The 14,414-nt window shown below is 33.8% G+C and overlaps 3 protein-coding genes across 12 annotated transcripts; 2 read left to right on the top strand and 1 right to left on the bottom strand.

The window, feature by feature from the left end:
* Positions 1–19: 19 nt before the first annotated feature.
* LOC124179035 (tyrosine-protein kinase Fer) lies at positions 20–9,053 on the top strand. Of its 8 annotated transcripts, none has more exons than XM_046563016.1 (16): positions 20–158; positions 439–680; positions 1,022–1,195; positions 1,539–1,635; positions 1,916–2,111; positions 2,502–2,639; positions 2,813–3,022; positions 3,396–3,549; positions 3,861–4,031; positions 4,743–4,970; positions 5,060–5,236; positions 5,346–5,559; positions 5,683–5,835; positions 5,966–6,088; positions 6,254–6,376; positions 6,585–9,053. In XM_046563016.1, the coding sequence occupies exons 1-16, from the start codon at positions 149–151 to the stop codon at positions 6,722–6,724; spliced, it is 2,550 nt and encodes an 849-aa protein (XP_046418972.1). In that variant the 5' UTR covers positions 20–148; the 3' UTR covers positions 6,725–9,053. The 8 variants fall into 8 exon arrangements, with proteins under 8 accessions (XP_046418972.1, XP_046418962.1, XP_046419010.1 ...); XM_046563006.1 differs by having other exon boundaries at positions 3,366–3,549; XM_046563025.1 differs by having other exon boundaries at positions 32–158; positions 435–680; positions 3,366–3,549.
* On the bottom strand, positions 8,021–11,801 carry LOC124179078 (translation initiation factor eIF-2B subunit alpha). 3 transcript variants are annotated; one of them, XM_046563111.1, is made up of 8 exons: positions 11,603–11,801; positions 11,430–11,531; positions 10,856–10,995; positions 10,397–10,513; positions 10,038–10,150; positions 9,790–9,934; positions 9,504–9,629; positions 8,021–9,256 (listed from the first exon to the last, which is right to left on the bottom strand). In XM_046563111.1, the coding sequence occupies exons 1-8, from the start codon at positions 11,625–11,627 to the stop codon at positions 9,107–9,109; spliced, it is 918 nt and encodes a 305-aa protein (XP_046419067.1). In that variant the 5' UTR covers positions 11,628–11,801; the 3' UTR covers positions 8,021–9,106. The 3 variants fall into 3 exon arrangements, with proteins under 3 accessions (XP_046419067.1, XP_046419077.1, XP_046419086.1); XM_046563121.1 differs by lacking the exon at positions 11,603–11,801 and adding an exon at positions 11,077–11,285; XM_046563130.1 differs by lacking the exon at positions 11,603–11,801 and adding an exon at positions 11,081–11,285.
* Positions 11,802–11,842: 41 nt separating this feature from the next.
* LOC124179072 (solute carrier family 25 member 40-like) lies at positions 11,843–14,373 on the top strand. Its single transcript, XM_046563097.1, has 7 exons — positions 11,843–12,448; positions 12,552–12,718; positions 12,904–13,038; positions 13,173–13,335; positions 13,427–13,623; positions 13,713–13,794; positions 14,062–14,373. Exons 1-7 carry the CDS (start codon positions 12,340–12,342, stop codon positions 14,289–14,291), a joined length of 1,083 nt encoding a protein of 360 aa, XP_046419053.1. The 5' UTR covers positions 11,843–12,339; the 3' UTR covers positions 14,292–14,373.
* The last annotated feature ends 41 nt before the right edge of the window (positions 14,374–14,414 follow it).

Raw genomic sequence — 14,414 nt, 5'->3', positions numbered from 1 at the left:
TTTGCAGCGGCAGAATCGCCAACCGGGCAATGTTCAAGCAATAATATAGGAAATGTAGACCACCTAGTGAAATTTCTTGGAACGATGGCTGCTTAGCCGTAAACCGGATTAACATATTTCCCTACTTTCCAGGATAAGTCTGACATCTATGTTTTTCAGTAAGTACGTGTCGGTATTTTAGGGTAGAAGCATAAAAATTTATAATTTTGATTGTGTATAAATATAAGTGTTGATCTCAGCGATGGTTGGGTGGTAAATTGTGAGCCAATAATAAAGTGATGTAATTTTCATTTAGCTCGCTCGAATCAACAGCTCCATCTTACATTCGAATGGTTTAATTGATTTCAATCACCTGCTGTCAAGTTGTATATTAACATACATACATAAATGTGCAAAAATGAATTTCCATTAATGTATTTTGTGTCAAATTGGAGTAAGACAGTTTCGAAGAAATTTCGGACATAGCAATGGGATTCTCGTCTAATCTCCAAGGGCAGGCTTCCCACGAGGCGCTCCTGGGTAGACAAGATGCTGAAATCAAGCTTCTCGATACAATGCGTCGATGTTTGACCAATAAGGTGAAATCAGACCGGGACTATGCCTCGACAATATCCTCCTTAACAACGCAAGGACGAAAAGTTGAACGCAGCGAAGATCTTGCCGGCAGTTTAATTGCGCAGGTACTTTCTCTCCTTATCAAATATCGCCCTTGTTCGAATTGATGCGCTGCAATGATGACGCTGAAATTAGCAGGTAATAGCCAGCAGATAATACGTGCAAAAAGCTTTCAGGAGATGAAGTATGGATTAAACGTGGCAGGATTATTCAAGGAAGTTTCCTAAATATATTCCTGGATATTTTATCATTTGCTCATCCCCTGAAAGTCTTGGGACACAGATTACCTGCTTACTTTCAGCGTCGTCATGCAATGAACAGCTTCAATGCTCTATATATCAACGGGTACTTTATAGTGCCAGGCTTTGATTGCAATTCAAATTTAACTAAAAATATATTCTTCCAGAGCTGGAAGGATATAATGGATTCCGTGGAACAAAGCGCCAAACTGATCAAGCAGCAAGCTGATTTAATGGAGAGTGTTGTTGTAGAGCACATAAGTAGCCTCCATACGGAGAGAAGGCGGGCTCGTAAACTTTACCAGGAAGAACACACATGGTTAAACAATCAATTTCAACAGGTAAATTACCTGTAAACTACATATGACATGACGAAGACAAGCTTCCATTCTTTGCTGTGATGACTAATTTATAACAACAATTGGCAACCTTAATGTACAATCAAAATTGAGTTTTCTTTATGAAGAATCTCTCGCATAACATTTGTACTAATTTTCGCCTTATTCTTCAGACTTGTCCAACAAGTACCAGTTATATCATAATTAGTAACAAATTTGTCATCATTGCTAACAAATCACTGGATATCTAATGTAAAGAATATTTGTGTAATACAATGTAAATGTGATAAACTTCTGTAATGTATACCACATTTATTCGCCAATTGTTTCTGTATCATCTGTGCAGTTAACCGACGATGTAGCTAGGAAAAAAACTGAATATCAAAAAAGTCTGGAGGTATACAAATTGATGAGATCTCGTTTTGAAGAACATTACGTTAAATGTAAGTAAATACATACAGTGAAAATGTAGCCACTCGCTTTCAATTGGTTATTCTCAGAATTTTAACAAGAAAATTAACATGCCCATTTCATCATCTGAGATTTTGCTTAACTGTTGACAAACTTACAACACAAAAATCACGTAACTCCCAATTGCATATTGTAAGCTATTTGCTCATGTCTGACATCTCTTTAACGAAACTTCTACCATGTATATATTTACAATATAATATGCTTTAATATATTCAATAAGTAAAAGTCACGATGATGTTCATTCCATAGCGGGAAGAGGTGGGAGGAAACTAGATGAAGTTAGAGAGAAATATCAGAAGGCATGTCGAAAACTTCATTTGACTCACAACGAATATGTGTTACTACTTGGAGCGGTAACTGAATGTGAACACGATTTACGGACCTCTTATCTACCTAGTTTACTACAACGTCAACAAGCTGTTCACCAAGAATTTATCGTAACATGGTAAGCAATCATTTGTATCTTTTGAAAATAACACAAACGTGAGCGTAAATATTTTTTTAAGGACCCAAGCTCTAGCAATCTTGGTGTCCTCACATCACTTATACATTTTTCACGTCCGTTCATGTCCACCAAATTAGAAGAAGTTTATATTTTACCAATTCCTTCTTGTTTTTGTACCAAGCTAGATTAAAAATAATTTTAAAAAGAAAACATCAGCTTTGATAAAAAATGATATTCACAACTGACTTCATATATTTTATCGTAATTTAATACTTCGATATGTTTTACATGCCACAAAGTAATGAAAATAAGGTAAAAAATATACATATTTGGAAATACGAGGCTTACTTTCGATATGTCGTTTATATTCAACTAGAATTTCTTTTGCAGGAAAAGTATTCTGCAAGATATAGTAAAATACTCAGACTTTACAACCGAAAAGTTTCTAGAAATTCACACGCGGATGGAAAAAGCTGTAGATACTATAAAACCTATTGATGAGTATAAAGATTTCATTGGAAAACATAGGTAAGTTCTTGAAAAAAAAATCAACTGTTAATTAGAAGTAAATTGTAACTCACTTTCATGCATGATTTTAAAATTGACTAAATGTAAATTGTAACACCTCGTCTATTTGTCAATCACATTTTATCCACTATATTACTTTTTTCTTTTTTAACATCTTCGTGCTTATTTCCCAGAACCCGCCCAGCATCTCCAATAAGATTTACGTTTGAGGAAAATCTTATCGACGACACATCTGGGAAATTGCTGCCAAACAAATTAACTGTTGATAATCTAACGATAGATTGGCTGCGCAGCCGACTCACAGAGCTAGAAACATCTCTCAAAACTACACAATTGAGCAAACAGGCTATGCTGACACCGCCGGAACCTATCTGTGATTCTAAGTATGTTTGAAGTATAAATCATATGGAATCGCGATGCATACTGTAAAATGAATGCAGTATCAGCTGTACCAATAAGAATGTTCGCATTTTAAATCAGGCGAATATACGATCAAACTCGTGTCAGTTTAAATTGTTATTGAACTCAATATTCTTGGCACATTAAAATATTATATTTACGAATTATTAGATGTCTGCTAATTTTCTCTCTAGTTATTGTTGTTCCCAGTCTCTGTTGCAAAGATTTGAAACCACATCGGAAGAGCTACTTCTGTTTGTATGGAAAAACTTGAATGAACTCAAATTTCAACACTAGTTTGTAAAAATTAAATATTATCTTGGACAGAATATTAAGTGTCGATTACTCACGAGAAAGGGAAGAGCTGCGGCAGCGATGTCAGGAGAAGAAATTACTGAGGCAAGCAGAAGTGATTCGAGGAGCCCTCAATGAACTTGGCTGCGAAGAATTACCGTCTGGTTGCGATCTCTCAATGGAAGGGTCTTTCACGGAACCAGCAGTAAACAACAAAGTAAGTTTTCTATCGCAATTACACTCTGATATTACATTCTGGTCACTATTTGTCATTAGACCTATCTTCTTACATCAGATCTATCTTTCACTTGAATAGACACCTGTAACAGAGGAAAAATCATCTCCAGTCATATTTGAATCAAGTTCTATTATAGTAGAAAGAACATTCCATATCAATTTAGAGTGCTTAAAGTTTAAAGGTATTTATTGTCATTACTGATCAGAATTATATGTGTAATTTTTCAATTACAACCAAGTAATATTTTGTAAAAAGGCTTGATTGAATGTTTAAACTCATTACACTTCCAGAGAAATACGGTTCCAGACATTGGTTTCTTTACATTGCGCAGGAATCAGCGTATTGTTACATTGTTAAAATCTCCATTCAAATCATTACCTTCGATAAGTAATGAAAAGAATGGCCTAGTTAGAGCAAATAGTGAGGGCCCGATGACACAGCGAATTGATACTCCACCGGTTGTATGTGCAACTGTTCATTTACTTTAACAAAAAATTGCGCATTGGATGAGCTTAAGCACCTTCATTATTTTTGCGACTATTTTTCTTTTTCTATTACAAATCATTTCATCAGTTTAATTCAACATCAATTTCAACCGTCATTTAACTAATCCTTTGACATGTTGACCAAATTTATTTAACATCTGATCTGCTTTCGTCATTTATTCTGTGTCTTTTAACATACCTGTTTTACAGTAGTATAAATAATTTGTACTATGAAAATTGTAAATGAAGAAAATATACTTTATGTAAAAAACGAGATCACACTTTTAACAACTGCTACCTGTTGTAAAGGTCGTCATACAGCGTGCAATATAATACTGAATGGTTGATATGAAAGATGTCATAGAGCGTGAAATAAAATATTGAATGGCAGTTTGTTGTTCTGTTCGAAGCTTCTTATTTTGTGTTACTCAATAATTATTTACAGATATATTAAATCGCTTTTATGTGTATTAAAAACCCATATTTGATAGGCAAAATTTTGACTTCTCATCATTTAAACAAGTGACTTCGAAGCTTCAATCTATGTGTGTTATATACGTGGTCATAGAGTCTATCAGATTAGCATGCATTTTTTTATGGACTTTTGGTGGTACCATATGACATACTGGTACCAAAAATTGAAGTATGTGTACAAATGAAATAATAGATCTACACAATATATAACAGGTACCGCTACGTGGCGTCTGCAATTTAAGTAACAATCAAAAGGGTGGAGGAGGCTTGATAGAAGAAGAATGGTTTCATGGTGTGTTGCCTCGGGAAGAAGTTGTGAGACTTCTCGTCAATGAGGGTGACTACTTAGTACGAGAAACTACAAGAAACGACGAGTGTCAGATCGTACTTTCAGTTTGTTGGGACGGACATAAACATTTTATCGTACAAACCACATCTGAGGTAACAATGCTGTATATGAAAACTTGATAAAAGCATTTGAACACTTGTTAAAAATGATTAACAACTATGTAATGAATTCTTGACTTTAGGGACACTTCAGGTTTGAAGGTCCTTCGTTTCCGTCAATTCAAGAGTTGATAGTACATCAATGGCAGTCTGGATTACCAGTAACTAGTCGATCTGGTGCTATTTTGAGAACGCCGATTTTAAGAGAACGGTGGGAACTCAATAATGATGATGTAGTTCTTATAGATAAAATAGGCCGAGTGAGTTTACTATTCTACTTTAGTTTAGTTGCTTTTGAAGAAAAAGCAAGTTGTGATGATTTCTTACATTGACATTAAAAAAATCACTACATAAATATTAATCTTCTAGGGTAACTTTGGCGATGTGTACAAAGCTCAATTGAAATCATCGAAAATCGATGTAGCAGTTAAGACGTGCAAGGTAACTTTACCGGATGAACAAAAAAAGAAATTTTTGCAAGAAGGACGGATTTTGAAACAGTACGACCATCCGAACATTGTTAAGCTCATTGGAATCTGTGTACAGAAGCAACCTATTATGATCGTTATGGAATTGGTACCAGGTATATCCCAAAAAATACCAACAAGTTACTTTACGTACAAGCATTGAAGCTGTGTCCGATATATTTTCAATTCTAAATTCATCCTATTTTCCTTCACAACCTACAGAAACATGTTCTTTTTAGGTGGTTCACTCCTGACCTACTTGAGAAAAAACGCAAGCACTATAACTCAACGTGAACAACTTAGAATGTGCAAAGATGCTGCTGCTGGTATGTGCTACTTGGAGTCAAAATACTGTATTCATAGAGATTTGGCAGCCCGAAATTGCCTTGTTGGTAAGTAAATTGTAAGACCGTTGGTACTTTTCAGTATACACATATCATCAGCATACTTTGAGGTGCGTGCAAATTACATTTTTAATTATTGAGATTAACTTTCTTACATTTTGATTCGTAATCCCTCTAGGCTATGAGTCTATAGTAAAAATATCCGATTTTGGAATGTCGCGCGAGGAAGAAGAATACATTGTTTCTGATGGCATGAAGCAAATACCAATTAAGTGGACAGCGCCAGAAGCATTGAATTTTGGTGATTATTACACTGTTTATAAGTTAGCGTGAGAATACAGTTGTGACTGGAAAAAAAATGCAGAAACTTGATTTTCGTAAATCTCAGTCATAACAAATAGCTTTTGTCTAGCAATCAAATAAAATACTTATACTTATATAGACGACTAAATTAATTATCTTACAGGCAAATATACTTCTCTTTGCGATGTTTGGAGCTATGGTGTTTTGATATGGGAAATATTTTCCAAAGGAGGAACCCCATACAGTGGCATGTCAAACTCAAAGGCACGAGAGAAGATTGACACGGGTGAGATGCAATTTCTATTTATATTGTTTTAATTTCAATGATTTTTTTTTTTAAACATAATCTTTACCCCTCCCCATGTGACATGCACCTTCTTTAAAACCACATCCTCCAATTCTCTTGATAGAGCATAATATCCATGAAGATTAGCAAAAGCTATCATACATACATTAGATTCAAGGATTTACATAGATTTGCATTATTCTTAAAGGATATCGAATGCCTACCCCAGAAGGTGCTCCAGATGAAATTTACCGGTTAATGTTACGCTGTTGGGAGTACGAGCCAGAGAAAAGGCCACATTTTGAACAGATATACACCGTTGTTGATACATTGTCGCAAGCACTGTAATGCCTAATGCAGCTCACTTGTAATATCTGACTACGGAAAACATGAGAGCTTCTACCGTAATAATTCACCTTATTACCCAAACGACGGGTTTACCAATTATAGGTTCCTTTATACATGACTTCTTTTGCTACTCAAACACACACACTTATCTACTTATTTGTGTATATTTTAAGCAAGCGTGCTCAAGTCGAATCTAATTCACTTCTTGTGAAAGATACTACGACGGTATGAGAATGTGAATATAATTTAATTGGCCTGCATGGAGTCTCAGTATCACGCCAGCAAAATGAGAAAAAAATTGATTAGTCGCGTTTATATGGGGTTCAGCATAGTTTTGTTTTCATTGAGGTGCATTTGCATCTACTCCAATATAAAATAAAATATTTCTTCATCTGATTTGAGCATGATCTTTCAATACAATGCAGCTTTTAAACAGTGTGTGTAAGATATTGTTTATTATTTCTGAGCTGCAATATTCGTCTGTAATAAAAGTAGAGTTAGGTTTTTTTTTTTTCTCAAGTAGTATGTTAAACAATGACAAGGTGAACTAAGAATTTAAGTTTTATATTTTGAATTTCTTTCAGCTACCATACTAATATTATATAATGCAAAGATTTTTCTGATAGGAGATTTTCAATAAAATAGAATAATAATTACGCTGCTAATTATGGCATCCATATGTACGTAGGTTAAGGAAAAAGCAGCTTATTGTTTAAGTATTAAAACCGTATTTCTCGTGATAATATTTGCAGCTATTTTTGAAAAACTTTTACCCACAAAATTGACTTAGTTTTAAATACTTCAGGAGATTAAATTTTTTGATAAAATTATTACATTTTTATATCTTCCACATTAATTAACGGAAAAATAGTACTATTCTGTGAACATAATACGGCCGTTTTTTAGTTTTGTGAATGGAAGTAACATTCTGCAAAGCGAAATATTTCTTTCAAAAGTATATGTTCAATTTAATAGACGTCTATCTAACCGCGTAAATTATATGTCAGCTTTCCATGCATCAATCGCTTTGGAATTACACTAAAATAGAATCTTTTTAAACTCGAATTTCGAAATAAATCGCCGAATCCCAGAAACATTGCTAAACTGAAAAATATGAAGACAATATTACTGCCATGTAGACTGTTTAGCTCCTGTTGTGGTGCATAAACTCGGTTGAGTCTGCATTAAAAATTTCATTAAATGTACGCTTAGCGAAATTCTACCGAATTTCTTATTTAATATGATTTTTGAATTCTTCCAGTCATTTATTCATGTATCTCATTTTTCCTTGAAATGCAAGAAAATGACGTTCAATATTTTACAACAAGTCCAATAAAAATGTATAAGCACTTTGAGCATCAGCCGTTGTTGCTATAAATGTTGATAATAAATAGTGGTCAAGACATGTCGCCAAATTATGTATTAAAACAGGAATAAACTGAATATCAAATGTAATTCTATTTGCAATAGGGCTATACTACTTCGAGAACCTCTGCGCAGGTAGAAATCATTTCTATTTGCTAATTGGAAAGGTTGACAACTGACTAGCGCGTTCGTATTATTTAATAATGTTACTTTACATCTCATTGATATTAATAATTTACCATTGTTGGAAGAAATGATTATTGATATGTTATAAGTATTTTAAATATCAGACGCTATCATTCTTATAAGTTAATGTCTATTGCTGTGCAATATAAAAATCGTTTCTATAGAGTATATTCTTTAAAGTTGCTAATCTGAATATGGAATCAGTCAACTAGGAAGAAGTTATGGAATAATGTATATTGTTTTATTCATATATGTATGTGAATTACAAATGAACAAAATAATGTACATGATTCTATATACATATGTACGTAGATTATCGTTTTTATTATATATATAGCCATTACAGGCAAGAATATAGTCAGTTGATGTTCATTTAATTGTTAAATTTTATTCGTTTGATAAGTCTAACATTGATGGAATAAAAAAGCAATATTTTAACAAGAAAACCATGCTTTTATCTTCAAAGATGTTAATTTATTTAGTATTCCATAACCAATCCGTACGTTAATTTAAAAAATTCAACGCTTCAACTGATTCGAATTTATTTCTACCTGTACAAAACATACATAGAAAGATCTGGTTGTAACTGCAATCATATAACGTAACTTTTTTCCACTGACTAGGACTTTATTCACGGAGAGAATTGAATGAATTTTCGTAAACCTTCTTAATATTCAAGCAACTCACGAATCGAATACCCCATAATAAAAATTTTGCATCTAAAATGAATTTGAGTCTTATATGTATCTCGTATTGCAGCCTTTAGAGTATATTTCAATGGTGACGTGAAAAATAGTAATCCCTGTGATTGCAGGACAAAATTATTTCATTTTATAAATAAAGTTTAATAAGTTCGTCACTAACAGCAGATGGAGTCAGTATACCAAGATCAGTAAATAAAAGATTTATATAAGATGGTGGAGTGTAATCGACTAATGGATGTTCTCGGTGTAGATCCTTTTTCAGTGTACTTGCTGTGTACTGTGGGAAAAACATACACGTATAAAAATACTTAGTATATGGTTACACTATTTCAATTTATCTCAATCTCGACAACTATAATAAGTAGATTCTAGCACACGTGCATATCGCGTGTCGACATTGTCAAAATAGTATCATTCACCACTAAATTTTGACTGATTCATAAATTTAAAACAATAAATCAATGGTAAGAGTTTGAAAAGCAAAAAGAAAGTAGACAATAGTTACTCCCACAGTTTAAACTCACTTTAAATTCGTTGGGGAGATCAACTTGATTTAGAGGATATATTCGAGAAAATTTATAACTTTCAGTCAGGACATAAAAAGGTTTCTTGATCTCCCGAGCACACATCGCCATTGTGTAAGTTCCCACCTGCAATTAGAGAGTTACGTGTTTTTTTTATAATTTTGTGTAAAAGTAATGGAAAACTCTACAGATGCAGTTTTGTTCGTTGCATCTCAGATCATACCATGAATACTACCTCGTTTATTACTGTTACATAATATATTACGTCGACAGAACTTATACTTGCTTTATTAATTATTCCACCGCTCTCTGCAACTCCCTCAGCTCCAACCATTACCATGTCAACTTGCTCCATAATGTAACCCATTGCCGAATCAAGTATTAACGTACATGGCACATCCAGGAGGGTCAAGTCTTTGCACATTTCCTTGCTGTACATGAATCACGTTATTCATATTTCTATTGGGTCTATGGTAAATTATAAAATGTTGTGTGATATATACAATGTTAAAATTTTATCAAATTATAGCTCACCCGCTATTGTTTGGGAAAGACTCCGTGACATAAACTTCGAACCTTTTATTACTAGCTGCAGCTTCTTTCATAGTTTGTAAAACAACTCTGGATTTGGAATGTGTCAATATCCTCTATGCAAAATGAATAGTAATTTAATTCACAGTAGTTGAGTTGATAGTGTTAATTGTACTGAGTGCAAATTTCTACGTTAGATGTGTGTACAAATGAATTCTATTTTACACATTTTAAGAGCACAATCTAATTAGATTCTATTCACACTATAAACGTGAAAATTTGTATCTTATTTAAATACCAAACAAATCATCAGAATATCATCCTTAGAGTCAGTAATCACCGATTGAAATTCTTTTACTTACCGAGCCATCTATTATAAACTGTGCAGCCAGTTTAGCCACTTTACCACGTGCAGCAAACAACTTATCGTAGAAAAGCTTCCCCCGCTGAATCATAATCCGTTTACAGTCAGCAAATGGCTGCATGTAAGAGCAAAATGAATAAACTATACGTGTATGGTAAGATACTTGATTTGTTGTATGTTTATAAATAAGATTTTTTGAGAGCAGATCAAATAATACAAATGTTATATCCTGAGTATCATCCAAATACTCTTATAAAATTATTGTTTTTTTATACCCTTTCTGTCAAAGAACCTGCTATGACTTGAGTAAAATTGATTAAAAACTGATTGTGTATTATCTACCATACTTATTTAAAATCCTATCAATCGAATGAAGTATAAGTATAATTTTTTAAATCTCGGGTGAACATTCTCTTTATTTTAAGTACGACTTTCTAAATTAAAGTAAGACACTTACAGAATTATCCAATGTGGCCAATGTAATGAAACGGAGGAAAAGCTCACAACCCGAAGCAATACCAGTAACAGGATGATCGGTAGATCGCATTGTATCTACTGCATTTTGCAGACACAAATGGAGTTCCTGAACTGTTTCCGCTAAACATAATAATACACAATCAAATAATGAAGAAAGTATAGCCTCATGAAACCATAAATGGACGGAAATTCCATTTTCACCTACAAAGCAGCATAAATTTACAGCCTTAGGCTTTGTTAGTTGCATTCACTTTGTTAACCCTACAGCTCGTGACTGAGGTCCAAACGCACCCCACACAAACTTTAAACGATGCTGAGTGCGACTACCGCTACGTGGTTTTCAGACTTCGATTGGGTTTTCCATTATCTAAATCTAAATAAATTCAGATTTTTCGTACACCATTCTCTTCCTTATGAAAAAATGAAGAAAACCATGCATGAGGAAGTTTGTTTATCAGCATAGGACCAGTTTTGTCATGCGTTTGAAGGTAAAAAAAAATAATCATGAGTAGTAGGGTTAAACATCATTATTGAGACTACGAAAAATTACTCACAGTCAGAGCGTTCCAAAACTTTTAAAAGCGTTTGTATTGCAGCCATTCCTGCTGATATATCGCTTTCATTCTTCATAATGCGGTTAAAAAATATACAGATATCTGAAAGTGTATTTAAATAGTTCCTTAGTTGTTGGTTAAGTAGGCTATATTTTTAATCAGTATCTAAATACCTTTTTGATTCATACTGTCTGGCATTTTTCGAAATGTTATCAGCTATCGCGACTCTCCCAATACTGAAGTATTATTGTAATAAAAGGCGAGAAAATAAATCACCAAACATCTGTGCAGTCGAGACAATTTGAGGTTAACGTCACGTATTTATTGCATGCTTAGAGCTGCTCCATTCCCGTTCACCGTGTCCGTGATCCATAATTGATGATGCAATCGGATGAACGTATCGTGGAGTACCTTCTTGTGGCTTTTGGAATTCACGAAACTGTACCGGTAGTATAGTTTCTATTCACAAGTTTTTTTCATTCACAATTAATCGAACGTGAATTACAACGCGTAAAGTTTGATATTTACTTATGTCAAATGAACATTGAGCGATGATAATTGCACAGCGTAAATTTTAAACAGAACAATACGTAATATACATACTCAATTGTACATACGAAATCTATTTATGTACGACATGATTGAACATAATATAGCATGGTGCCCTTGCTGTTTGATACCAGGATTCATGAAATTTCACCATCGAAGCTAATCTTTACTTAAAAATATATCAAGCAAGATTATTTTTACACTTTATAGTACAACAATTATACTCAGCCACCTCGAAAGCTTCTGACATGTGATCAAATAAGCCTGTTGCATTGAGGTTATGTGTACTCTGTACATCTTGAACGGTAGATATTAATTTTGATCGTCAATGACAGTAAGCTGAATCTAATAACGCAATAAAATGAGTAATAATCTCGATGATATTGACTTGGATGATCCAAGATTCCGCATCAGACCATATCAACAAATGGTGGCTTCGTGTACTGGAGCATTAATCACATCACTATTTGGTAAGTATACATACAAGTAGATATGCAATACCGTAGTATTCCGTGATAATGAAAAAATTTTCATGTTCAATTAAGGCAGTTAAATGTGTTCCTTTTTTTTTAGTAACACCGCTGGATGTTGTAAAAATTCGACTACAGACGCAACAAAAAGCAATGCTCTCTAACAAATGCTTTTTGTACTGTAACGGACTCATGGACCATCTCTGCCCTTGTCTAGATGAAAAAAGTCCACCTTGGATGCGCGCTAATGGAAAATTTAATGGCACGCTGGTTGGTCAAATTTTCAGCGACTCCTTGTTAACAAATATCTTAACTTTTAATCTTTCACCTCCTTTGGTGACGATCTTTTTACGAATTAACACCAGTGATCATTTTATTCCATATTTTTCTTAGTCGCCTCCATTTTTACAGTAATAAAACCATACAACTTGTATCACCGCCATTTATACTTGCAGGACGCGCTAACTAAAATTAGTAGAACCGAAGGTGTATTATCACTATGGAGTGGGTTGAGCCCGACTCTCATCCTGGCAATACCAGCAACTATAGTATATTTTGTATCTTATGAACAACTGAGGCTATTTTTCAAGGTAAATATAATAGATTTGATTATATCTGGGTATGGCAGTTATTGTCTATGTAAACTGACCAAGACCCTTGTCAAGTTTCTACTCATTCGATATTCTGAAAAACAGTTTCAGAGCTAGCATTATACACATTGCAGGATACCTATAACAGTAGGATTAATAGTGGAACTAATCATTCGGTGCAACCGTTCTGGATTCCAATGTTAGCTGGTGGCACAGCGCGAATTTGGGCTGCATCTTTAGTAAGCCCATTAGAGCTTATTAGAACAAAGATGCAATCGCAAAAACTGAGTTATATCGGTAAATTGATACTAATTATATTCATAATCACTATTCTTCCAAATTCAGAATATCTATGCACGCATTACATTTAATAAAAATTTTATTCCAGAAATCGGACAAGCTTTAAAGACCGTTGTTAAATACAGTGGATTTTCTGGTTTGTGGATGGGTCTTGGGTCTACATTGTTGCGCGATGTACCGTTCAGTGCTATTTATTGGTTAAACTATGAAACTATAAAACAACAGTTTCGAGGAACTCAACAAACATTTACATTTAATTTAGCAGCTGGAGCTGTAGCTGGTTCTGTAAGTTAATTACTCTCCAAGGAGAATCGTATCCAATTCCATTTGAAGTTGTTCTGTTCCTACGTTCAACCAATTTTATTTGTTTATAGATAGCGGCCTTAGTGACTATTCCATTTGATGTTGTTAAAACGCATAGGCAGATAGAGATGGGTGAGAAAGAAATTTATTCAGGTAAATATACTCAGACTCAATATTAATATTATGAGATTGGAATTCTCAGAAATCTACATTTTACTTGAGAAAACTTATTAAATTATTTATTTATGAAATGTAATATTACTATGGACAATTTGAATAAACTAGGAGTGAGTGATAAGCTTGCCAATACAGACTGTGGTCCAAAGTTTTTAAATCTAATAGAAATATAGACATATTATATGCACAGGCAATACAGTATTCATACAGTAATCCATTAATCAAATTATTTTTATTTCATAGAAAAACCCGGCCGTAGCAGTGACACTCTGTCAATAATAAGACGAATCTATGCCCAAAATGGAATCAGAGGATTGTTCACAGGACTAACACCTCGGCTGGTAAAAGTTGCCCCAGCTTGCGCTATTATGATAGCAACCTTTGAACATGGCAAGCGATTTTTCCTAGCATACAATGCAAAGCAAATACTTCAACTTGAGAATGACATACAGTATTTCAAAGATAAGTACTAAAATATGTCAGAAAAGTATTAGATCATCTATTTACATTTACAATATTTTATATCTCAATGTAATAAAAAGATGCTCTATCTGCCATGCTGGTGTTTCATATGTATTATAATAGTTGATTCGTCA

Source organism: Neodiprion fabricii, chromosome 1 (assembly GCF_021155785.1).
Source record: "Neodiprion fabricii isolate iyNeoFabr1 chromosome 1, iyNeoFabr1.1, whole genome shotgun sequence".
NCBI classification, from domain to species: domain Eukaryota; kingdom Metazoa; phylum Arthropoda; class Insecta; order Hymenoptera; family Diprionidae; genus Neodiprion; species Neodiprion fabricii.
This window is presented reverse-complemented; position numbering and strand designations above follow the sequence as displayed.

Coding starts and splice junctions, on each gene's coding strand:
- LOC124179035 (XM_046563006.1), top strand. Junction 2,640..2,812: donor GATTTCATTGGAAAACATAG/GTAAGTTCTTGA, acceptor CTTATTTCCCAG/AACCCGCCCAGCATCTCCAA. Junction 6,377..6,584: donor ACGAGAGAAGATTGACACGG/GTGAGATGCAAT, acceptor TTATTCTTAAAG/GATATCGAATGCCTACCCCA.
- LOC124179078 (XM_046563111.1), bottom strand. CDS start 11,627: ATGCCAGACAGTATGAATCAAAAAG. Junction 11,532..11,602: donor AGACAGTATGAATCAAAAAG/GTATTTAGATAC, acceptor ATACACTTTCAG/ATATCTGTATATTTTTTAAC. Junction 9,630..9,789: donor GCGGTGGAATAATTAATAAA/GCAAGTATAAGT, acceptor CTCTAATTGCAG/GTGGGAACTTACACAATGGC.
- LOC124179072 (XM_046563097.1), top strand. CDS start 12,340: ATGAGTAATAATCTCGATGATATTGACTTGGATGATCCAAGATTCCGC. Junction 13,336..13,426: donor GCAAAAACTGAGTTATATCG/GTAAATTGATAC, acceptor ATTTTATTCCAG/AAATCGGACAAGCTTTAAAG. Junction 13,795..14,061: donor TGAGAAAGAAATTTATTCAG/GTAAATATACTC, acceptor TTTATTTCATAG/AAAAACCCGGCCGTAGCAGT.